This window comes from Saccopteryx leptura, chromosome 2 (assembly GCF_036850995.1).
Source record: "Saccopteryx leptura isolate mSacLep1 chromosome 2, mSacLep1_pri_phased_curated, whole genome shotgun sequence".
Lineage (NCBI taxonomy): Eukaryota > Metazoa > Chordata > Mammalia > Chiroptera > Emballonuridae > Saccopteryx > Saccopteryx leptura.
The window spans coordinates 256138433-256163805 of record NC_089504.1 but is presented as its reverse complement, the minus strand read 5'-3'; the positions used below and the strand labels follow the sequence as shown (position 1 = coordinate 256163805).

General features: G+C 39.4%; 1 protein-coding gene across 7 annotated transcripts in view; it reads left to right on the top strand.

Annotated features, from left to right (window-relative positions):
• Positions 1-25373, top strand: part of DCAF6 (DDB1 and CUL4 associated factor 6) — a 91611-nt gene that overhangs the window by 44078 nt on the left and 22160 nt on the right. For 5 of the 7 annotated variants that reach the window (XM_066371453.1, XM_066371452.1, XM_066371455.1 and 2 more), the window contains 2 exons: positions 5621-5680; positions 20536-20653. In XM_066371453.1, coding sequence (XP_066227550.1) covers positions 5621-5680; positions 20536-20653 — 178 coding nt within the window. The remainder of the gene's footprint in view (positions 1-5620; positions 5681-20535; positions 20654-25373) is intronic. The other 2 variants (XM_066371457.1, XM_066371458.1) reach the window with 1 other exon arrangement.

The following is a 25373-nucleotide window of genomic DNA, read 5'->3' as shown; positions in this document are numbered from 1 at the left end:
GAAACTACGGCTCTTAAAGAATCCTGACACCAGCCCTGGCTGGTTGGCTCAGTGGTAGAGCGTCGGCCTGGCGTGCAGGAGTCCCGGGTTCGATTCCCGGCCAGGGCACACAGGAAAAGCGCCCATCTGCTTCTCCACTCCTCCCCCTCTCCTTCCAATCTGTCTCTCTCTTCCCCTCCCGCACCCAAGGCTCCATTGGCCCGGGCGCTGGGGATGGCTCTGTGGCCTCTGCCTCAGGCGCTAGAATGGCTGTGGTTGTGACAGAGCAATGCCCCAGATGGGCAGAGCATCGCCCCCTGGTGGGCATGCCGGGTGGATCCTGGTCGGGCGCATGCGGGAGTCTGTCTGACTGCCTCTCCGTTTCCAACTTCAGAAAAAGAAAAAAAGAAAAAAACAGAAAAAAAAAAAAGAATCCTGACACCTATAAATGATCATTCTCCATAGCTAATTTTCAATACTTTATTTTTCAAAGTCAGGATATTACTGTAAAATATTTTTACTTTATTTAGTTTAAAAAAAATAACATTTTTTGCTCAGCTTTTAGGAAATACACCATAACTCATTTCTAGTCTTTCAGTGATTTACTTTTTAAAATCATAAGGAAATGAATTTGCCTTCATCAGATTGGGTATTAGACTTGGCTGAGATCTTGTCCCTGGCCTTATGTCTAGATGACCTTGGGCAGGTCATTTGGTTGCTTTATGCCTCAGTTTCTCAGTTATTGCTGTATTTAGATAGTGTGGCCTGCCATAATTTACAGAGCTAGCATAAAGATGGAGTAGATAATATAATATAAAAATGTTTCTATGCTCTGATGTAAGGATATAAGGATCTTGCACTTATTGCTTCACAACGTGCTCAGATCAGGGCCCTGTCAGGCTGGTAGCATCCAGGGTTGTGAATGAGCTATGTGTACTTTTCTCACACAGAAGCCACAAGCAACTATGGCAGAGGCATTCAGCATATGGCTGATTTTAAACCCAGCTCTTTTTTTCCATTTCAGGTCCCCTGGAGTCATGGGTTGCTGGCTCCTGCTCAGAGTGACAGCACCCTGTGGAGTCTGCTGGTACTGGCCCGACCACCACAGAGCCCCACTGGAGCAGGGAGCCAGCCTAGAGAGGGTCAGGTAGGAACTGTTTTTTCACTTTATGGCACGGTTTTGCTGATTGGTAAAAGTAATTTTTATACCCCCAAAGGGTATAGAACATTGGTGATTATTTTCAAAAAAAAGGGCTTTTCAAAACTGAGCCATATTGGAAAAAACTAGCACTTCCCCAATCCTGTGCAAGCAGGCTCTCTACAGCGTCAGATTCCCCGAGTATCTGAGGCGACAGTCACATGTGGCACTTCTCAGATGGATGCATTCCATCCGTGTAGCTAGTGTTTATAACATAAGCCGTTAGTAAATTCGATACGATGTTGACCTAGCTCTGCAAATACTACTTAGTGACCTTGAATAACAGAGTCCTGAGCAAAAAAGTGATGATTCTTTGAACTCTAAATATGGGAATATGCTCGATATTTTTCAAAACAGCTTCTTGTCATTATTTTTCATTCAATACTATGTTTCTGGAAAACAGGCAAGTAATGATATCATGAATTAACCCGACATGCTACCTAAGTAGTTTACATGGGTTATCTCATTAAATCTTCATAAGAATACTGTGTGGTAGCTATGGTGATCATGTCCATTTTACAGATGGAGAAACTGAGACTTAGGAAAGTTAAATAACTTGCCCAGGGTTACAGTGTTAACTGAGGAGAAAAGAGAGATTTGAACCCAGGGAGTCTGGATAAAGAGGCCTTGTTATTTACCTGTCAGACTATAATTCATTATTTTTTTTCTGCAGTTGAGAAAATTCTGACATCAAAGGGCTAAAGAACTTCCCCAAGACCAAACCAAACTTTTTGGAAACATACAGTAATTGACATAAGACACCTCAAACTGTGTATTATTGAATGAGCTTTTGCTAAAGTTCATGTTGTTCTTAAAAAAAAAAAAAAAAAGAATATAATTCTAGACACTTCCAATAAGCTGACAAGCCATATTGTTCTTTGTAATAAATTGTCACCGGGCCACATGGTAATAGTTTTATTCTGTGATAGTGCTTTCCAAGTGTCTGGTAGAAAGACGGAGGAGAGTATGCAAACAGAAGCAATCAGCCTGGAACTCATAATGTTATTTTCTTTTTAATATTAGCTATTTTGATGGGTACTGAGGTAATACTTTGAATTATTTCTGTAAGTTGGAAGTCATGGTTATGGTATTTATGAATACCTCGTGGTATAAAAACAAGTCACTTCCCATGTTTGTGTGACAGGCAAGTAGTCCTTCTCAAAGCAGCTTCAGGGCACCAGGACTAGACGCAAAATAGAAGCAGTGGTCAAGAAGGGTTTCTCAGCCTGACCTGTGGTGGCACAGTGGATAAAGCGTCGACCTGGAAATGCTGAGGTCGCCGATTCGAAATCCTGGGCTTGCCTGGTCAAGGCACATATGGGAGTTGATGCTTCCTGCTCCTCCTCCTTCTCTCTCTCTTTCTCTCTCTCTCCCTCTCTCTCTCCTTTCCAAAATGAATAAATAAAAATAAAATAAATTAATTAAAAAAAGAAAGGTTTCTCAGGAAAGACTGGTCTTCATGGGGGGGAGGAGCTTCATGGGGAGAGGAGCAGCAAGAGTCCCTAGATTGACTCAGTGCCCTACAGACTGTAGGGCAGTAGTTCTCAAAGTTTTTGAAGTCGGGGCACATTTAAAATCCTACAAATAATTGTAGGCTCACTATATACAAATTTCTGAGAAATGTTATAATAATTAAGTCAAATATTAAAGAAAAAAATATAAAGTCCAAGTGTGCTTTTATGGTAAACAAAATAAATTCAACAAAATTAAATTTATTCTGATATTAAGAAACATTTTTATGTTACAGTTTTTTAGTTATGATTTTTAGAATTCATAAAAAATAGGGGTTAAAAAATTTAAAAATGACAAAAATGTTATTTTTTTTATATATGTAGATACATTCTTAGTACAATTTAGTAAATTCTGCAGGTCCCGGGTTGAATATGTTGTTTTTTCATTCTTGTGTTTATGAGAAACATGAGCCTGATGTGTCCTAGTGATTTCTTCAATGTTTGGGCTTATATTTGAAAGACAAACTCTCATTTCCTCATCAATACATTGAAGAATTCCTCTCTTTTTACTCTTAATTGTGTTGATGGTAGAAAATCCTAATTCACATAAATAGGATGATGAAAATTGTAGTAAAATGTTCAGAGCTTTTTTAGATATTGCCACATACTATTCTTTTAAAGAAATCCAAAAGGCTTCAAGAGACAATTCCGTATGTTTAACCATCAATCCAAAACCTCCAGCATACGTATCATCTTAACTTTACAGCAAACAAAGGATAGAAGAAACTTGCCTCCAGTCTTTCCAGGGAACATGGGGGTTAGTGTAAACAATCCCGCACCACTGCTGAACAGCCTTTTGCAACCTAATCAGACAAGTGAGGTGGGGGGTTGGGCAGACTGTCAGCTTACAGCCACTTCCCCACACCTCTGTCCCCCAAAAATCTAAACTCCAAAAACCCTGTTGGTTTTTTGGTCTCCAACAGGCACATATTTCTCTGAAATACCATAGGGCACACCTGGAAATCTTCTAGGGTGTACCAGTGTGCCCTGGCGCACACTTTGAGAACCACTGCTATAGGGGCAAAGGGAAACCCAACCTTCTGGTTTAGCAGCACCTGCTTGTCTTCACATAAACCTCATTTATGTTTTATCCTTTGAGAGTTTAAAAATACATAGTTTAGTGGAGGTGACAGCATTCTAGATCCTTTATCAAATTTATTAAGAGAGTTATTTCTTCCTAAATTTTATTTTAATAATTAAGACTTCATTTTATAAGATTTATATATTCTATAAAAATTAAATATTGCTGAAAACATTGCGTGGAGAGGTTATAGGACTCTTCATATTTATAGAAGGATTTTACAATATTTATTTCACTCTGACACATTTTTGTTACTTTTTTTTCTTTAAAGAATATAATTTTGTTTTTGTTTTTTTAATTAACTTACCTGTTCTTCAAAAACTTCATAGGCTTGTTGTATCTAACTCTGAAATGAACAAGTGAGTAAAATCTTATCCAGGAAAGTAAAGCGTGTAAATGCTAGCATTCCCACTTTCTTTTCTGTATGGCACAGATTCGTTTAACTGAGTTCTGATGAAGAGCTGATGAGTAAGGATAAGTAAAGCTATTACTCAAATGATGATCATGGTCTCTCAAAATTTAGTAGTACAAAAATCCATGAGCACACTGGTTATATCAGAAGGTAGATGGCTTAAAGTTGATGCAATTGGTCCCAGTAGCAGGATTCAGAACTTGAAGTATATAAATGGAAGCAGTCAAGTGGTATAAAATTGCTGAGAATCCAGGCTGTATTGGAAAACTTTTAGCTATTGAGTGAAGGACACTCCACTCAAAATGTTTACCTTTGGTGGAATCAGTGTTGTATGAGTGGAAACTGGTGATCAGATGGAACGCTAGGCTTTTGTTTTAGTTAACAACACTTAACTAAAAACTGCAGCATAGGATGTTAGGGACTAGGAAATACTTTTCTGTTTAGGGGAGAGCTATGCCTGTTATCCTGTCGCTCCACTGGCACACCGAACCCAAGCCAGGAATAGTAGCCTCCTCCTCCTTGTCCCCCTGTGCCTTGCTCAGGTGACCAGGTCCCCAGGGCGACTGGGAGGAAAGCAGCTTAGGCCTGAAAACGGTTGTGACTTGTTCTCTATCTCAGGGCTAATTATTATCAGAACTAGGAAGAGAATAAAAAATGGCTGACTTCAGACAAGGGCTCTTCTATCGCACTGCCTTCCCTCTATGCCAGTGGTTTTTAAACAATAGGGCCCATTCATAAAACAGGTTCTTACTCAGAATTCAGTATGTCAAAGGATAAAAGTTAAATGTTCTATTTGGAGCCAAGGTAGACATCAGCATCAAGCCCAGACCATTAAACCTTGCTTGTCTCTTTTATGTCCTCACCAGGCACCTAAAGAACTAAGAGTTCACAGAGTGTAGATTTAATATGCACAACATACAGAGTTTTAAAATTACCTATGTTTCTGTAATGGTAATTACTTTATTGAATATTTCTTTTATAAACTTTTTTTTTTTTGTCTAACATCTTCACTTGCGCTCCTTTTTCAGCTCAGGGTATAACAAACAATGTCTGGCAAAGTGTAGTGAGCACCTCATTTCATGCTCAAATCTTCCAGTCCAGAGCAACCTCACCTGGTGCTGGCGAGGGGGTTGAGAAAGACAAGGAGTCCTCTGTTTTATCTGCCTTGCACCCTGTGCCTATGCTAAATGAGTTTGGGAAGAGGTATATGCATGGAAGTAGAAGAATCCTTTCTCAGCCCCTGCCCCCAGTTGCTAACTGCTTGCCTGGAATAACCACCCTGAGCACACGGCCCTGCTTACTCACTGCCTGGGAAGCATATCACAGTATTTACTTCTGTCCCACCTTGTACATTTGTTTCTTAAGCTTAAAGATAATCATAGCCTTGCTTTGCAGTTTCTGCTGCTTACTTTTAAGTGGAAATCTCATTTTTGTTTCAGATTCTCCTTCTTCTGTGGTTAACAAACAGCTCGGATCCATGTCACTTGATGAGCCACAGGGTGCGTGCAACAGGAGATGCGCTGTGCCCATCCACCCATAGTTCTGTTGCAGTGACAGACCACGCTCTCTCCTTTCCGTAGCGGTTCCTTTTCATTACGGTCTGAGAGTCAGTATTTTGCAAGCTCAATTACCTTCAGTGGTATTGTGCAAAGGGCCTTCTTGACCTGTACAAATTATTTTCTATGTAAGCTAAGTTAATTTCTACCTTTGGCCCTTTATGCCACCTTTGAATTCTCTTCCTATACCAATACTGTAATGGATATAAACTATATCCATTTTTTTATTCTAGGTATCTATCATAAAATTGTGTGGAACTATAGATGTCAGGTTAACATATTACCTACTAGGTAACTTAGAAATAGTTATTTGAACATGATAATACTTTTTATTACTGCATTACTATAGTCATGGTACTTGGTTCTATGTTTGATTTTTCAGGTGGTTAAGTTCCGGTTAGCTTTATATAAGGAATATAATTATAAATAACTTCTGTTACTTCTGTTAACTTATAAATGGCTTCTACCTTCCACTTGCATTTTTGAAGCAGGAGAAGAATAGACTCAGCTTCAGAGCTTTGAACAGAGTCTGATGAGATAGATTTTCAAATATATACGTGTGTGTGTGTATTATTATTATTTTTTTTAATTTAGTGAGAAGAGGGGAAGCAGAGACAGATACTGGCATGCACCCTGACCAGGATCCACCCAGCAGACCCCCTAGTGGGTGATGCTCTGCTCATCTGTGGCATTGCTCCATTGCTCAGCTACTGAGCTCTTCTTAGTGCCTGAGGTGGAGGCCATGGAGCCATCCTCAGTGCCTGGGGCCAACTCATTCCAATTGAGCCATGGCTGCAGAAGGGGAAAAGAGGAAAGAGAAAGAGAGAAGCTATAGAGGGAGAGGTAAAGAAGCAGATGGGCGCTTCTCCTGCGTGCCCTGACTGGGAATCAAACCTGGGACATCCACATGCTGGGCTGATGCTCTACCACTGAGCAAACCGTTCAGGGCCTCAAATATTTTTCAAAAAATGTTAAGAAAATAATTTAGCACTGAAGCCATATGCTTTAGTTGGCTTAACATTTACAAATGTAGGATGACTCATTCATCAATAGTATTGGTGAAATTAAATATTGCTGAAGGACCTATTTGGTATGAAATCTAATTTTAACTATCTTCTTGGGGAAATATTAAGAAACTAATTTTAAGACATATTAGAAAACTTCTGTACTTCTAATCTTTTACTGTTTATACAAGTAGGTTTTTCTGTTCTTAAGAACAAATGAATGAATAGTTAAATGAATTTGAGAACTAAGTAATTAAGCATGTTTTATTTTTATACACTTACTGTAGCAGTATTGACAGTGAGGAATAATTTAAGGTGAAACACAATTATAGTAGCATTGTATATTTATTTTACTGCTGTCTAATCAAATAATCTTTTTTTGGTAAGGATATATGAATGTAATGAGTATGTTACTACAGAGAGCTTGTAGCCAGGTTCATAGTCTGTAAAATCACAGAGTAATTTCCATGGAATTATATTATTATATTCAATTTAAGTTGGTACTTAACTTACATATGATAATGGGATATGAAGGAAAGAGACAAAGGATAACACCCAGATTTTTTTTGGTATCAATGACGATGCCATTGCTTGAGTAGACTGGTGTGGAGGCAGAAACTGAGATATTTTGGGTTTTGGTTCATGTAAAGTATGATATGCCTTTTAGTTATGTAAGTAGAGAGGTTATCTAAAAGTCAGGTATTGAATAGATTTAGCAGAAGCTGATGATAGACCAGGGGTCGGGAACCTATGGCTCGCGAGCCAGATGTGGCTCTTTTGATGGCTGCATCTGGCTCACAGACAAATCTTTAATAAAGAAAAAATAACGTTAAAAATATAAAACAGCCTGACCAGGCGGTGGTGCAGTGGATAGAGCGTTGGACTGGGATGTGGAAGGACCCAGGTTCAAGACCCTGAGGTCGCCAGCTTGAGCGCGGACTCATCTGGCTTGAGCAAACAGCTTCACCAGCTTGGACCCAGGGTTGCTGGCTCCAGCAAGGGGTTACTCAGTCTGCTGAAGGCCCGCGGTCAAGGCACATATGAGAAAGCAATCAATGAACAACTAGGAAGTTGCAACGCGCAACAAAAAACTAATGATTGATGCTTCTCATCTCTCCGTTCCTGTCTGTCCCTGTCTATCCCTCTCTCTGACTCTCTGTCTCTGTTAAAAAATATATATATATATATCTATATATATGTAAAACATTCTCGTGTATTTCCTACCATTCATTTCCTACTGCTCATGTTCATGGTTGCGGGTGGCTGGAGCCAATCACAGCTGTCCTCCGGGACAACAACAAATTTTTATTGAATAATGCGTAACGTACACGGGTCATTGTGAGGTCAGGAAGTAAACTTCCCTCCCTTTAATCAAGTAGTCAGCTAGCTAATTACAGAAACCCTTTTGAAGAAGAAGATGACTAAAAGAAAAAAAGATGAGGAGTATCGTACCTTTCAGCAAGAATGGACAGAGGAATTCACCTTTGTGGAGAGAGCAGGTTCTGCAGTGTGTCTAATATGCAATGATAAAATTGCACCTATGAAACGGTCAAATATAAAGCGGCACTTTGACACACACCATACTACATTTGCATCAAAATATCCAGCTGGGGACAGCAGGAAGAAAGCATGTCAAGAGCTACTGTGCAGAGTGCAAGCTAGTCAGCAGCAACTCCAAGTTTGGACCCAACAAGGTGACTGGAATTCGGCTAGCTTTGCTGGTGCTTTAACAATTGTGAGAAACGGAAAGCCATTTGCAGATGGGGAGTGTACCAAAACATTCATGCTTGATGTTGCCAATAAACTTTTTGACGACTTTTCAGATAAAGACAAGATAACCAAACGAATAAAAGACATGCCTCTGTTGGCAAGAACTGTTCACAGTCATGATGGTAAATCAAATTGAGGCAACACAAGTGAAGGACTAAATGCAGCACCATTCTTTTCTCTTGCTTTGGATGAGTCAACAGATGTAAGCCATTTATCCCAGTTCAGCGTGATTGCAAGGTATGTTGTCAGTGACACACTACGTGAGGAAAGTCTTGCTGTCTTGCCTATGAAAGAGACAACAAGAGGTGAGGATTTATTCAAGTCTTTCACTGAGTGCGCTAAAGAAAAAAATCTACCGATAGATAAACTTATTTTGGTGTGTACTGATGGTGCTCCGTGCATGGTGGGGAAAAACAGGATTCATAGCGCTTCTTCGTAAACATGAAGAGACCCATCCTAAGTTTTCACTGCATCCTACATCAGGAGGTGCTTTGTGCTCAGATGTGTGACGAGCAGCTTGGTGAGGTGATGTCGCTGGTCATTCAGGTGGTCAACTTTATTGTTGCCTGAGCTTGAAATGATCGCCAGTTTAAAACACTGCTGGATGAAGTTGGGAATAATTATCCCGGTCTGCTTCTGCACAGCAGTGTGCGTTGGTTGCCAAGAGGGAAGGTGCTCAGCCATTTCGTAGCTTCTCTGAGTGAAATCCAGACTTTTCTTGAAATGAAAAACGTCGAGCATCCTGAGTTAGCTAACACTGAGTGGCTCCTGAAGTTCTACTATCTCATGGACATGACTGAACATCTGAACCAGCTCAATGTGAAAATGCAAGGTGTTGGAAATACAGTCTTATCCATAACTTCAATAAGCAGTGTTTGCATTTGAAAACAAGCTGGAACTCTTCATCGTTGACATTGAAACAGGTTGTTTACTACACTTTGAAAAACTGGGAGAATTTAAAGATGCCTGCACAGCAAGTGACCCTGTTCAACATCTTGATCTCCAGCAGCTAGCGGGCTTCATATCTAATCTGCAGTCATTCAAAGCATGCTTTGGAGAATTTCGTGAGCACACTCGTCTTTTTAAGTTCATCACCCATCCACATGAGTGTGCAGTGGACAGCGCTGACCTGAGTTACATCCCCCATGTCTCCGTCAGAGATTCTGAGCTATAAGCTGCTGACCTGAAGGCCTCAGACATGTGGGTGAATAAGTTCAAGTCACTGAATGAAGATTTGGAAAGATTTGCACGACAGCAAGCAAAGTTGGCGAGCAAACACAAGTGGGGAGAAATGAAAAAACTTTAACCCGCGGACCAGCCGATTGTCAAAACTAGGAACGTGCTTCCCATCACATACCACAAACTGCAGCGTGTGAGTATGGCTGTACTGACAATGTTTGTCTCTACATATGCATGTGAGCAGTCTTTCTCACATTTAAAGAATGTTAAGACCAACCTACAGTCATGTTTAATGGATGGAAGTCTCAATGCCTACATGAAGCTTAACCTCACCATGTATCAAGCAGACTACAAAGCCATCAGCAAAACCATGCAGCACCAGAAGTCACATTAATGGTAAGAAGTACTTTATTCATCATTGGTTAGCAACAGCATAACAACGTTATTAAAAGAATTCAGAGACTCATTGTACTTTAAAAGTGTTCATCTTGGCCCTGGCCGGTTGGCTCAGCGGTAGAGCATTGGCCTGGCGTGCGGGGGACCCGGGTTCGATTCCCGGCCAGAGCACATAGGAGAGGCGCCCATTTGCTTCTCCATCCCCCCCCCCTTCCTCTCTGTCTCTCTCTTCCCCTCCCACAGCGAAGGCTACATTGGAGCAAAGATGGCCCGGGCGCTGGGGATGGCTCCTTGGCCTCTGCCCCAGGCGCTAGAGTGGCTCTGGTCGTGGCAGAGCGACGCCCCGGAGGGGCAGAGCATTGCCCCCTGGTGGGCAGAGCGTCACCCCTGATGGGCGTACCGGGTGGATCCCGGTCGGGCGCATGCGGGAGTCTGTCTGACTGTCTCTCCCCGTTTCCAGCTTCAGAAAAATACAAAAAAAAAAAATTGTTCATCTTACATAAAATGCACACATTTACTTGTATTTAGTATTAAACATATTGTATGGCTCTCATGTAATTACATTTTCAAATATGTGGCGTTCGTGGCTCTCTCAGCCAAAAAGATTCCCGACCCCTGTGATAGACCATCAGCAGTATAACTTTCTAATAAGTCCCCTGAGCAGAAATGTGCTAATGATGGACAGTAGATCCCAGTGAACTAAATCCTGAATTAATTCAGTGAATTACATACCTTTCTGTTCAGCAGAATTATATCTTTTAAAGTGCTGAGACTCTTGCATTCCAGGCTTAGATTACCTAATGATTATTTTTGCTGTAGGAGTTAAGAGAAGCTTCCCACCACCATCTTTCTCACCTGGACTAATGCAGAAACCTCCTGATGGGTCTCCTCACATATATCAGGCTACTGTCTGTTCTTTACCAGCAGCCAAAGTGAACTTTAAAAAAAAATGTAAATCAAAATGTAAATGTCAGTCATGTGCCTCACACTTCGTAGTTGTGTTTCTTTGCCCTTCAAAGCAAGCTCAGTCCTTGCAGAGCCCACATGCCCTGTCCCTGTCTCCCCAGCCTATCTCAGGTTCCCTTTCTCACCCATCAGGTAAGCTCTTGCCAGGTAGGCCTACTTTCAGTTCTAACACTCTAAGCTTCTCTTCTCAACTTCCTGCTTTTTGCTATTCCCGCTTCCAAAAACTCTTTCCCCTTCAGCCACTTACCAAATCTCACTTAGATTCCACTTTCTGAACAGTGACAAGACTGTTCAATCTGAAGCAGTCTCCCCTTTTTCTTTTTGACCTGTTTTCCTTCATTGCACTTGTCAAAATTTGTAATCACATACTTAAGGGATTGTTTAATGTCCATATTTCTGTATGTTCTCTAAGTGTTATTTTAGTCACTATAATATGCACAGTGTCCAACACCTCATCTGTTACATGTCAACAATAAGTATTTATTGAATGAGTGAGTAAGTGAATTAATTCTTTAAGCAAAGAGACACTATAAAAATTATTTCAGCTTAGGAGAAACGTGACCAAATTTATGTATTAGAAACAGCATTCTGGCAGCATTCTACATGATTGATTAGTAGGGAGTGCAATAGAGAACAGTGAGACCAAGAGGCTCCTGCACCATTCCAGGTGAGAGGTGATGAGGTGTCCTTTCTAAGTTACCATGGGAAATGAGAAGAATGGACAGATTTTTTAAATATTGAAGAACCAGAACTAACTAGTTAACAAGGAATGAGAGGATGCTATCCAGGTGTCCTGATAGGGTGATCAGTAGTGATCCCACCAGCCAAGGTGGGATTTCAGGAAGAACAGCTTGTCGCAAAGGGGAAAAGGGACATGGGATTTTCTCACTATGTGAGTTTGAAGTGTCATTGGATGTCCAGATGACAGTTGTATGGCTATGTGATTCTGGGAGTCACTGGAGAGGTCAGAGGAGGAGATGAAAACCAGGCACTGTTCACAGGTAGCAGTGGGAACCATGGGAGTGGGGGAGATTGTTGAGGAAAGAGGGCGAGTGTGCTGACCAGGAGCAAGTAGAGGGGGGTCTGGAGGGAGCCAGACTGGGAGTGGTCAGGGAGACAGGCAGGGCAGACAGGATGCCATAGCCAGTGCCGGGAGAGCAGCTCAGGAGGAGCTGGTCCACGGTGCTGCGGAGGCTGGGTGTCAGACAGGGGGGCTGGCAGTGTGTGGGTCCCCCCCGCGTCAGCACTGCCGCTGGCCTGTAGTGGGGCACAGGCCAGACAGAGGTGGTTTGAGGAGAAAGATGTTTCTGAAAAGGGGAGACATCTGTCTGTAGGTGACTCTTTCAATAAGCTCAATTAAGAATGAAAAGACAAAGGAAAGGAAATATTTGGGAGAGGGTTGCAGTTTCAAAATTGAACACGTTTATAGATTAAGAAAGAATCTTTGTAGAAGAGATTAGGGATAGTTGATGTCCCCAGGTATTCTGTTGTTTCAGATTTTAACCTTGTAGAGCCTCTTAATCTCCATTTTACTCTGTGGAATGGAGCAGATTGCAGATTTAATGTGTTCTTTTTGAAATCTAAATAGTGGTTGTTTAAGCATATTTTAGATTTCCATACTTTTAAAGAGACACATATACATCTTTTAATCACTAGTCAGTTTTATGTTTCCTGGCAGTGTTCACCACCTACCAGGTGCCCAGCACCTTTAATTTCCCATAGTAGTAAATATATTTCTTTATTTGAGGTGATTACCAAGGATAAAAATGTTACTAATAAAAATTTTTAATTTTTAATAGCTTACTTTACTGAAAAAAATATGTTTTTTCCAGTGGTTATATACACATTATTGAACTGGTGGTTTGCAACAGGTATTTTGGCTTATCTTGAATTTTTCCATAGTTCTTATTTTCTTTTATCAAAATATATTTTTTAAGAAACAGAATGATAGGGAAAGAAGTGTACAATATGCATATTGTTTTAATTCTGTTGTAAAATACTTCCCAGGATTCTTCAGATTTAGGATTGAGGTACGCACATTGACAGCCCTTCTGTGCTAATTAGAAAATCTGTTTAAGTAACTGATCCTGTCATGTGTTTTGTTTGAATGATATGTCTTAATGTTTTGGTTTTCTTTATTTATATCTTGAATTTCTATCCCTAATTATGCATACAGGAAACAGTTCTCTTCTGATATATATGTCTGGCCTATTTATGTTTTTAAAACTAAGAAATGTTTCCTCTTAAAAATATTCGACCAACAATTTCTTCTTATTTTATTATAACAACAACAGCAAAAGAAACCTATTATGGTAACATTTACTTTTTGAGAGGGAATGAGAAAATCACTTGCCTGAGGTTCACATTGTGGCCGTGACTAAAGCAGGTTGCTTTGTACTGTATTCATCACAGTGACTGTCATTCAGTGGAAGTCAGTAACACGGTTAAGTTTAAAGCTTAAACCTATAGGCAGGCAGACACTTTCTATTGTAGATTTAAGAAATGTACATGCTAATTTATAGAGTTTAAAAATATAAACGTTGCCTGATCTCTGGTGGCGCAGTGGATAACGCGTCGACCTGGGAACACTGAGGTCGCCGGTTCAAAACCCTGCACTTGTGTGGTCAAGGCATATATGGGAGTTGATGCTTCCTGCTCCTCTCTCTCTCTCTCTCTCTCTCTCTCTCGCCTCTCTAAAATGAATAAATAAAATAAAAATATAAACGTTAACTATCCACCGGGTACTATTTTATATAAGTAGATTTCTTTGGATGTTAATAAAATGTTTGCTTACAGAAAGAGACTTGGATGATTAGGAACCAGTGAGACAGATTTTAATGGTTTAATAGGTAGATTGGGAAATTGAAAAATTGGACCTGTCACGCATTGTGTATTCCCTTCAGATTTAACAGTCATCAAATTGAAATTTTATTTTAACAATTTCATCTTGACAAGATTACATCAAGTAATATTTTAGGTAGCCATTAAATTTACAATTTTTATTAAATAATTGTCTGATGATTAAAGCTTGCTGTATTAATGGGAAATACAAGTTCAGTATTCATCACATTGATATATATCTGTAAATACTGTATTTTAAATTCTAGAGAAAAAATAAGTTAATGAAATCAGACTTATTTCTGATTTTCTATATCCTTAGAACTGGTGGTCATCACTGAAGTACTTAGAATGAGGTAACTCATCCCCTGCTCCCTAACTGCTAAGTCTGGTTCTTCCGGGGAGTGACGCGTGGGTTTGCCCCGCTCTCTGAAGGTAGAACGTCCCTGTGAAGCCTTCAGTAAGCCAAAATGTCTTCAAGTGAAGATACAATTACCATTAATTAATATTGAAAAGTTTTTTATGTTTCCAGACCAAATCATACCAAATAACACATAAAACCTAAAATAACAGATAGTAAAAGCAGAGAAGCTCAGAACCAGGGTCTTGGGATATTTTCTGGTTAGCAAAAACAAGTACTAATACAGGTTTTTTGTCAAAATAGATCGGTGTAATGTGAACTTTCAAAGAGCAGGGAAGAGCTGTATTTGTTCTTTTGGAAGTTAAACCCTGTTTGATTTGTACTGCACCTGCTCATTGGTCCACTCCCCTGCTAACCAAATCAGTATCTATATCTCCGGTCAGATTGTTTTCGAATTCAGAGTTATCTGTTATAAGAATAACTGACATGTTTTGAGTTCCTAGTATGTGGCCCTATGTTAAGAATTTGCCTTGCCCTGGCCGGTTGGCTCAGCGGTAGAGCGTCGGCCTAGTGTGCGGAGGACCCGGGTTCGATTCCCAGCCAGGGCACACAGGAGAAGCGCCCATTTGCTTCTCCACCCCTCCGCCGCGCTTTCCTCTCTGTCTCTCTCTTCCCCTCCCGCAGCCAAGGCTCCATTGGAGCAAAGATGGCCCGGGCGCTGGGGATGGCTCTGTGGCCTCTGCCTCAGGCGCTGGAGTGGCTCTGGTCGCGACATGGCGACGCCCAGGATGGGCAGAGCATCGCCCCCTGGTGGGCAGAGCGTCGCCCCTGGTGGGCGTGCCGGGTGGATCCCGGTCGGGCGCATGTGGGAGTCTGTCAGACTGTCTCTCCCTGTTTCCAGCTTCAGAAAAAAAGAAAAAAAAATGAAAAAAAAAAAAAAAAAAAAAGAATTTGCCTTCATTTTTCTGGTGAAGAAACTAAGATTTCAAAAAAATATAGACAAGTGAAGTAAGTAAGTGATGGAGCCCTGTTTGTAAATGTCTATTTCATTAATTAGCTGGTATTTAAAAGCCTGTCTACCTGTGGTAAGTGCTGGGCTCGGCACAAGGACACCCAAGTGCATAGAGCTAACCCTCCCCACACTTGGAACATGGAGATGATCAGCAGTAATGCTAATATTAGTAATAATAGAGTTGATTAACCATAACAACGGCATCAATATAGACACTTACATCACATTTTCTTTGTGCCAAACAATACTTTGAGCAATTTTTATATGTTACTTAATCCTCGCTACAACCTTATACAGTAGGGACTCTACTTTTTTTTTTAATTTTTCCATTATTTAAGAGAGAGAAAGAGAAGGAGGAAGAGAGAGAGGAAGAGAGAGGGGCAAAGAAAAAGAGAGAAAAGCATCAATACTTGTTCAATTTCGTTGTGCACTCCTTAGTTGTTTCTCATATGTGCCCTGATGAGGGATCGAACTAGTGACCTCATTGCACTGGGACAACACTCTATCCACTGAGCCACCCAACCAGGGCCAGTAGAGGCTCTTATTATCTCCATTTTCCAGATGAGGAAACTGAAGCCAAGAGACTAAGAAACTAGGCTAAGTGTGCCTAATGTCATGCTCTGTGAGTATGTCTAAGTGTTAGGTGTGAGATTCAGACCCTAGCAGTTCGGCTCTGGCGTCTGTGATCATTACCACTATGCTTTGCCTCATCTAACAGTAAAGACAGGTGATGAACAAATAAATACTAAGTGTGATAAGTATCATAAAGAGGAAATAACAGTTCAGTGGGGAACATTAAGGGATAGTCTTTATTTCTTCTGATAGGGGGGCCAAGGAAGGCATCCCCGAAGATGAGACATTACAGCCAAAATCTGAAGGATGGTCAGGCTTTCAGGTGATGGGGGGGAGGGCATGAACAACATGGGCCGGGGCCTGAGATCACAGCGTTTGAGTGACCAGAGGACCCAGTGTGGCTGGATCATGCTCTGACATCATGGTGGGGAAGGCCCACATGGAGAAGGATCTTGTGGACATTTTTAAGGTTTTGGATTTTATATTAAGAATGTCAGGAAGCTAATGGAAGATGTGAATTAGGGAGAATTGCCTGGTCTGGTTCCTTCCACACAGAGGAGGGTGAACGGACTAGAGACTAATTCACTTAGAGGTTCTCCTGTTAACAGAGATTTTGACCTGATGATAGAAATTAGGTAGGAGAGCTGTGAAGAGATTCAGAAAACAATTGGTGTGTAGAATTAACAGCATATACAAACCTGGTTACCAAGATAGCATATTTTGTACTATTGTTAGCACATTTCATTTTTTTTTTTTGTAGGGATTTGAGCATGTTTTTTCAGAACCACAAATGAATATAATTTCATCATGGAAATGCACAGATTAAATGATTTGAAAACATGCATTACCAAAAAAAGTTAATTGGTGATTCTTCTATGAAAGTCTTGGAAGATACCTAATGAGGCGGATAAAGTTGAAGTTGCTTTCAAATTCCATTCCAGCTCATATTGAGGTATCTTGATGCGCCAGTGCACTCATCTAACAAAATGGCTTTTGTGCCATTTCTGGAAAGGATCTTTTAGAATTTGCCATTGACTGTTAGCAATAATAGTCAGTAGTCAAGAATCTTATGTTACTGGATATTCGTTTCCAATCCCCCGAGATGAATCCCAGTACAATATATTGTTTTGATTTTTATGTGATTATTACTGCGCTTCTGAAGCATTTAATTAGGTGTACTTCACCTTGATCATGAGCATTCTGAGCTGTTAACTTCATCAGCTGTTTTTAATAACTGATCACTCAGCAGTATAGAATGGCCCTCTGGCCACTTAGCAGTTTTGGGCAAGTTAAAAGTGATTTTCCCATACTACGCTGCCTTGTGCTGAATGCACTATGATTTAACTAATTTTATTCTCCTACACTGTCAGAAGAGGATGAAGCAGTTCAGTCTCTGAGTGCCCTGGAGGACGCCACAGCACAGGTTTTCAGGACTCTGGTGCCAGAGGCACAGGTTGGCCACCAGAACTTTTGTCAGTTATATTAAGTTGCTGAATTAATGAGCTACACATCATTTCTGAGGAATAACAACAGTATCAGTTGATATTTCTCAATCAAAATAGTTAATTATTCAAGCATTCTTATTTCCTACTTCGTATTCAAGTTATTTCCAAGTCAGTTCAGTAAGTGGGACCTACATATTGCAGGAAACCTAGGTAACTAGACAAGAAAACCCTGCTCGGTTGCCACATCGCCTGTCAGGCAGAGATGGTGACAGATGCTACACAGGCGGAAGAAAGAATCCGTATCTCTCCTGGGATATACTGATGCTCAGTATGTTTTATTAATGTTAGAATAGTGCTTTCTGTATAGTCATTTGTGTGTTGAGCAGCTCTAAACCTTACGGCTCTTAAAATCTTGTTTGAGCAAAATATTTAAGTATGTAGTATGTATCTGCATTATATATGTAAATGAGGCTTTCAGTAATAAAGGTTTTAGAATGTGTTTGCTGATCCAACCTTTAACAAATAGCGCAAATTAGGGAAAATGGAAATGGTTACAAATATTTTTTTCAAATACAATAGAAGTATTTAAGTTTTTTGTCTTTTAAAGTAGATTTTTCTTAAACACTTGTAGCTTAAAATATGCATTTTATCAGAAACAAATTGTGAATTAATTTACTAGTAAGCCAGGGATCTCTATCTCTGAGAAAGTTCAACCTGATATGTTGTAATGGTCAAGCAGAGGAGCATTAAACTAAGAAGAGAAGACTGGGTCATGGTGAGGGGTGAAGTCTAGACCTCAGAGAGATTCTCCCTGTCACATTGGTTGAGACACTGGATTCTGCTCTGGGTAGTGTTGTGGCCAGAGACACCTGTTTGTGTGCAGTCTGCAGGGAGATACCTAGGTTCAGGCCTGAAGTTTTGTAGCTGACAGAGGAGTGCATTCTACTTAGAGATGGGCCGATTTTACACCAGGCTGGTGAGTCCTGTGTATTAAATAAGATGTTTTATATACCATTCTGAACTCTTGACAGTTCTTTGTTTACTATATTCCTGTAGTCATAGCATGCAGGTATCTATAACTCTCTTTGATTTTCTTCTAAAGGAAAGTTTTAATGTAGCATTTCAATTTCATAAAGCTTCTCATAACTTCTACCTCTATGACCAAGGTGGATCTAGAAAATTCAGTCCTGCAGTTCTCACATACCTGCTTTGGTTTTTACTTCTCCTCTACTTTAAAATGAAAGTAAATATAGTGGGCACTTTATGAGCTGTTGTGAGGTAAGAGGTAAGGGAAGAACCGGCCCCAGGCCCGCCACATGGTTTCCCTGAGCGTCTGACCTCACTGCCCTCACCAACTCCGATGCCTAGAGGTGGCCGGGACTCTGGCTGCAGTGGGACAAAAATGTCAGCAACATAACCAAGGAATAAAGAAAAACTATGTGAACTGATGACTAACAAACAGCAAAATTTTCAAAGATAGGCAAGATCATTTTATTTTAAGTTAAAAGTTTGTTATTTGATCAGAATGACATTTTGCAAAATACCTTCTCTAAAACACTGTATTAATGAATCTGAAAGTTTCTAGCAGCTGTTTATATCAAGGACATAGTCATAACAAAAGTAGTTCAGAAAACAGTGATTTAACCTTTTGGGAGACCAGGTTTAGAGTTCTTCATTTTGAAACAGTAGTTGATGTTATTGGAGAATATTTCTCACTAGTCACAGGTAAAGACGATGTTATCAACTTGAGAGAGAACCTCTTGGAGAGAATCCTTTTTTGTTCTCCCACAGATCTGGTCTTATTGTCCTCCCACAGCAGGGGTCCCCAAACTTTTTACACAGGGGGCCACTTCACTGTCCCTCAGACCGTTGGAGGGCCGGACTATAAAAAAAACTATGAACAAATCCCTATGCACACTGCACATATTTTAAAGTAAAAAAACAAAATGGGAACAAATACAGTATTTAAAATAAAGAACAAGTAAATTTAAATCAACAAACTGACCAGTATTTCAATGGGAACTATGGGCCTGCTTTTGGCTAATGAGATGGTCAATGTGCTCCTCTCGCTCACCAATGAAAGAAGTGCCCCTTCCGGAAGTGCGGCGGAGGCCAGATAAATGGCCTCAGGGCCGCATGTGGCCAGCAGGCCGTAGTTTGGGGACTCCTGTCTCACAGACTGAAACCTAGAGCAGAGGTCCTCTGAGATTCTCTTAAGTGGGCCAGAGAGACAGAAATCTTTTATTGTAAAGTGGACCTAAGAACCACAAAGCCCAAGTAGTTTGGGTTTATTAAGTTGTTATTGCTTTTGTTGTTATCTTTCAAGAGAGAGCTAATTTCTAGTACCATTTTATCACTACTTGAATGGTATCAAGAAAAATGGTATCAGAAGAGTTTTCTTTCTGCAGGCTCTTGCAAAAATGTTACGTTTGATTATTAGCAATTTGTATTCCCTTTGTAGTTTAATGCTCCCCAAGCTGTTAAAAATTAAAGCCCTATTTAATTTTGCCCTTGAATATCCATGTAATCTTGAGGGGCGTAGCTTTGAAGTGATCTGTGTCAATTTCTTTAGTTTCTTGATTTTATTTGCCATTTTACAAAGATTTTATTTGTTGAAATAGGTGTATGTCATGGGAATTACCTATAGGTTCTTAAAGTGAAATTCCCGTTTTTATAATTTAGAGATCAAATTCCTTGCAAGATTAGCCAGGAGAAGGAGGAGGAAATGAAATATACCAAAATGTAGGATCTTGGAGAGTTTTAGAAAATTACAAAGCACAATAAATTTTCTCCCTCCTCCCCCAGATTGTAAGTCTGTGAATTTGAAAGTTTTCTTTCGGAGCTCTTGCATCTTCTTGTTGTTTCTGAAGGAGCCCCTGGTAGTTATTCTTGATGCTGTAGCAACGGAAGTAGAAAATTGTGAGCATTCCATTAAATAAATAAGTTGCTAGTTTATAATGTATGTCATTGCATGTTAATATTCTTTGATTCCCTAATGATGAAATATGGTTCTCAAATGTGTTTGATTTCCATGTGAATCCAAGGGCGTCGTGTACACAAAGCTTGAGCACGACACAATGCCGCCTTGGAATAGGAGTGTTCTGTAACGCTTGCCTTTGAACTTGAAGTGAGAACCATAACAGATGTGAGAATTATGACGAGGACAACCTAATATAAGTTTTATAAATTTGAGGAAATGTCATCTTTTTATTGGTTTCAGAGACTTTTTCAAATGTTTTAAACACAATTTTCAGATAACTCTAATGAAAAGCTGAACCCCAAACCAGGGACAGGTGAACCAGTTTTAAGTTTGCACTACAGCACAGAAGGAACAACTACAAGCACAATAAAACTGAACTTTACAGATGAATGGTAAGTTCATGTTTTTGTAAAGATGTTCTTAGCCATTTTGTAGGATCGTATTGGGTATTATTTATGGCGCTTCACCATCTTTGTCTTGTTTTGCTATGATGTATGTTTTAGAATCACTTGGAGACCTTGTTAAAACAGATGACTGGGCCCCACTGTCAAGAGTTCAGTTTGAGGAGGGGTCTGAGAATTTCATTTTTAGAAACTTCCCAGGTGATGCTGATATTGCTGGTCCTGGAATATCCCTTTTGACAGAAAATGCAAAAGATAAAAAGAATTAAAATCACCTATAAGACCATTAGTGTAAAAATAACAAACCTAACATTTTGGAGCTTTTTGCAGTCTTGGTCCTATGTATGTATGTATATGTAGATATATATATGTATGATTTTTGTTTTCAGTTTTTTGTTTTGTTTTTTTACAGAGAGACAGAGAGGGATAGATAGGGACAGACAGACAGGAACGGAGAGAGATAAGAAGCATCAATCATTAGTTTTTTGTTGCGACACCTTAGTTGTTCAATTGCTTTCTCATATGTGCCTTGACCGTGGGGCTACAGCAGACCGAGTAACCCCTTGCTCAAGCCAGCGACTTTGGGTCCAAGCTGGTGAGCTTTGCTCAAACCAGATGAGCCTGCACTCAAGCTGGCGACCTCAGGGTCTCGAACTTGGGTCCTCCGCATCCCAATCTGACACTCTATCCACTGTGCCACCGCCTGGTCAGGCTGTTTTGAGTTTTAAAACATAATTTTAATCATGTTGAATATACCATATTTTCCCCTGCATTTATTTGACTTTATGTTATAATAAGTAGATATTTATACATTACTATATAGCCTTTTCTTAAAGACTGTTTTACTGGCTGTATAATAGCCACTTAGTAGCTGTACCACGGTTCACTTGATCATTTCTCTTTAATTGTACAGTGAATTTACTTACCTTTTTATAGACGTGAACACACATGTCTAAGTCAAAGATGTTGCCAAATTATTTTCAAAAGGATCTTGGGTCATTACATTTTACTGGCAGCATATGAAAGTACACATTTTGCTGTCTCTGGGCCAATGTTCAATATATTCATTTATTTTTAACTTGTATATTTGATTTTAAAATAACATTTGTCTCATTTAGTTGATTACTAGTAAGGTTGAGCTTTATATTTATTTAATGGTTGTATAGGTGCTCTTCAATGACATTTCTGATTGTTTATTCCTTGTTAATCTAGTTAATTTTACTCTTTAAATCAAGTTATGTGGGCTTCTTATATTCTTTCCCATTGTCTCTCTTCCCAGTGTTCTTCAGGTTGCCTCCAGACCCTTTTATTTACATTTATTCCTATTAGTCTATTAATATTAATATATCTTTCTTAATATATAATTTATGTTAATATAATTACATGTTATATATAGTAATTATATTAATCATTTTATAACCAATATATTAATTATTCAGCATAATTAATATATTAATGTGCTTGACTATATATTAATATAATTGTTATATGTTAATACATGTGTATGAATAATATATAATATAGTTAAATGTTGTTTATTAATATATAATTAATTATATGTTCATATATGATAATATATGTATTCCAATTCACTGATTTCCATTTGTGCTTGTGTGTCTATGCATTTTACATTAGAATCTTTAATTCGGTAGTCTTTTCAAATACCACCAAATACCTTGTGTGCTACAGAGATGATAGACACGGAAGTGCATGAGTGGAAACAATAGGCAGAAAGTCTCTGCCTTTCAGGAGCTTGCATTCTAGGTGGAGGATTGCAACAGGACATACAATGGAGCAGTGAACTGTGTAGTATCAGCAGGCACTAATGGCTGTGGAACAAAGTAGAGCAGGTGAGGGCGGCTGGCAGGCCCCCGGAGTGGGTAGCAGCTTCGGGAGGGTGAGAGGAGCTGTGCATCCAACTAGGGAAGAGCAGAGAGGAAGCCCCACAAGGCTCTGCAGGAGCAGACCTACTGTGTTCAAGGGTCTTTAAGAGAAGCATACACTTGTAGCTGAGTGGAGGACCAAAGGGGAGAGCAGTGGCAGGTAGGGTCAGCCAGGTAAGTGAGGAGGACACTGAAAGAACAATGACTGTGGTCACTGTGTAGAAACAGGCTGTAGATAGAGCTGGGAGGGGCAGGGGTAGTAGACGAGACGGCATTCTGTGTATGTATCTATGTTTGAAGGCACAATCAGTAGAATTTCTTCATGAGCCCTAGTGGTAGACCTCTGCTTTTTAAAATTAGGGTATCTATGGCCCTTTTTCTTAATATATAATTTAGGATCACAGAAGATTGTCCTCTTATTCTTTTTGTCTTTTCTGTTCTCATGATTCCGTAAAGAGGAGCTGATTTCTTGTAAAGAATCTCATCTGAGCATTATTTTTTCTAAAAAAAAAAATATCCACTCTCACTCTTCTTTTCAATACTACTTTCCATCTCTAAAAACTGACAGTGAATTATATTCTCTCATTCATCAGTTTCTTATTTCTTTATTAAGGAAGTAATCAGCCTTTTTTCTGAGTATGAGAGTATTTGATATTCATTGTAAGAGAAATTCAAGAAAAGATGCAGTTTTATCTTCATCTCAGCCACTACGGTGTCTTGCTCCTTCCTGGTTTAGTTTCTTTGACAGATGAGTAAGTAGCGCCCACTGACTAAGAGCTTGGACTCAGAACTCATATTTACTAAAACCCACTTCAGAGGTTGTTGTTGATTTAGTGAGACCATGCAGGAAAACTGCATAGCACTTACTTAGCACCACATTGGCCCTAAAGACTTGTTAGTTCCAAGTATCATTGTTTGTAAATTGCCTTTCAGATCCTTTGTACAGTTTCCTGCTGCGGTGTGCATCTTTCTCTTAGGGATTTATAATAGGTGTTTGTTTATAGCAGGGGTCGGGAACCTTTTTGGCTGAGAGAGCCATGATCGCCACGTATTTTAAAATGTAATTCCATGAGAGCCATACAATGACCCGTGTATGTTATGCATTATCCAGTAAAAATTTGGTGTTGTCCCGGAGGACAGCTGTGATTGGCTCCAGCCACCCGCAACCATGAACATGAGCAGTAGGAAATGAATGGATTGTAATACATGAGAATGTTTTATATTTTTAATGTTATAATTTTTTTATTAAAGATTTGTCTGTGAGCCAGATGCAGCCATCAAAAGAGCCACATCTGGCTCACGAGCCATAGGTTCCCGATCCCTGGTTTATAGGATTAAGTGAAGATAATACCATTTGACTTCCATTTGTTGTTTGTCTTTCAGTTTTCTGGTAGTTTTGCTTTCTGGTGGCAGCCCGTGCGCTAATGCTTAGAAAAGCCTTGTCCTTCCCAGGATCAAGGCGAAAGTTTATTCTTGTATGTCTCTTTTTTTCTTGATTTTATGTGAAAAATTGTATGTTTAATCCTTCTATAACCTATTTCACCATAAAATGTGCTGTAGAGCTATAGCTTAATTTTTCCATGTGGCTGTTCCTTTGTCCCAGTACCATTTATTGAACAACTTCTTCATTTCTTTGTGATTTAAAATGCTATATTAACAGATGCTAACTATAGTTACTTGGTTACTTTGTCTTGCCAACTAATGGCTCTCAATTCCTGCATCGGTGCCATAACGTTTTAATTGCCATAAGTATTTTACATGAGCCTTTTATTTATACCTGGGTCACAGCTTTCTCAATGAGAAAAAAGATTTATATGTCACATTAGTTTTTCTTTACCAATTATTTCCGGTTAAAATGAAATACATACTAATTGCGAAAAAAAATTCAAATTTTACAGAAAAGCACAAAAGAATTACTGGCAGTGATCCTACTGAGGTAACACTTAACACTGCCTGTTCTTTCTGACATTTTCTCTGTATGCCTTGATGGGTCCACATTCTTTTTTAAAGATACCATATTATATACATGGATGCTTTAAAAAAAAACCAAATTGATTATTACAATTAACCTATGGGGTTTTTAAAATAAACTATTGGCAAAAAAATACAATAATTTTCATTGTTAACCGAGTCACTGCTATTGTTTATAATTAGTTTTTTAAATTATCGTAACTCAAGTTTTATTTCCTTGTTTATTTATTCTAAATTTGAGAATTTGTCGCATTTCTGTGAATTTAATTTTAGTGTGAATCAGACTGTTACACGTTTTCCTCTATTTTCTTTCCCACTCAGTTCCCTCCTTACAATATGTGATGTCATTACTTGTCATAGAATACTCATTGAAAATTGTTTCTTTAAAATGGTCTAGTGTTCTGCTCTCAAAAAAAAATGCTAACAGAACTGTGGTATCATTAGGCGGGTATTAAAAATAAACCAAACACATCCTGGACTTGTACAGACTGTGGTGCTCGGTCACCTGACACATTTGAACAACAGTCCAGAACTGGACCCGGTCCGCAGAGGGCAGTTGCAAGACCGAAGAAAGGTCTAGGCCTTTATTTTCAAGTATTAATTTAAAAGTAGCCTAGGACAACAAAGTCCGAAAGGGCATGTGATCAAAGTCTGTAAAATCGTTAAGGACTTGGATTGGGTGCAGCATCCCTTATAAGGGTAAGAAGAGAGACAATGTAATTAAGGTATGAAGTTCAGGAGAGAGACGTGTAAAACTATATAGCTGATCATAGAAGCGTTTGAACAGCGTAGAAGTGATCTTTTGTATTTTTAAGTCTCCTTGTAAAAAAAGGTTAAAGTGGATTAGAATAGTCACC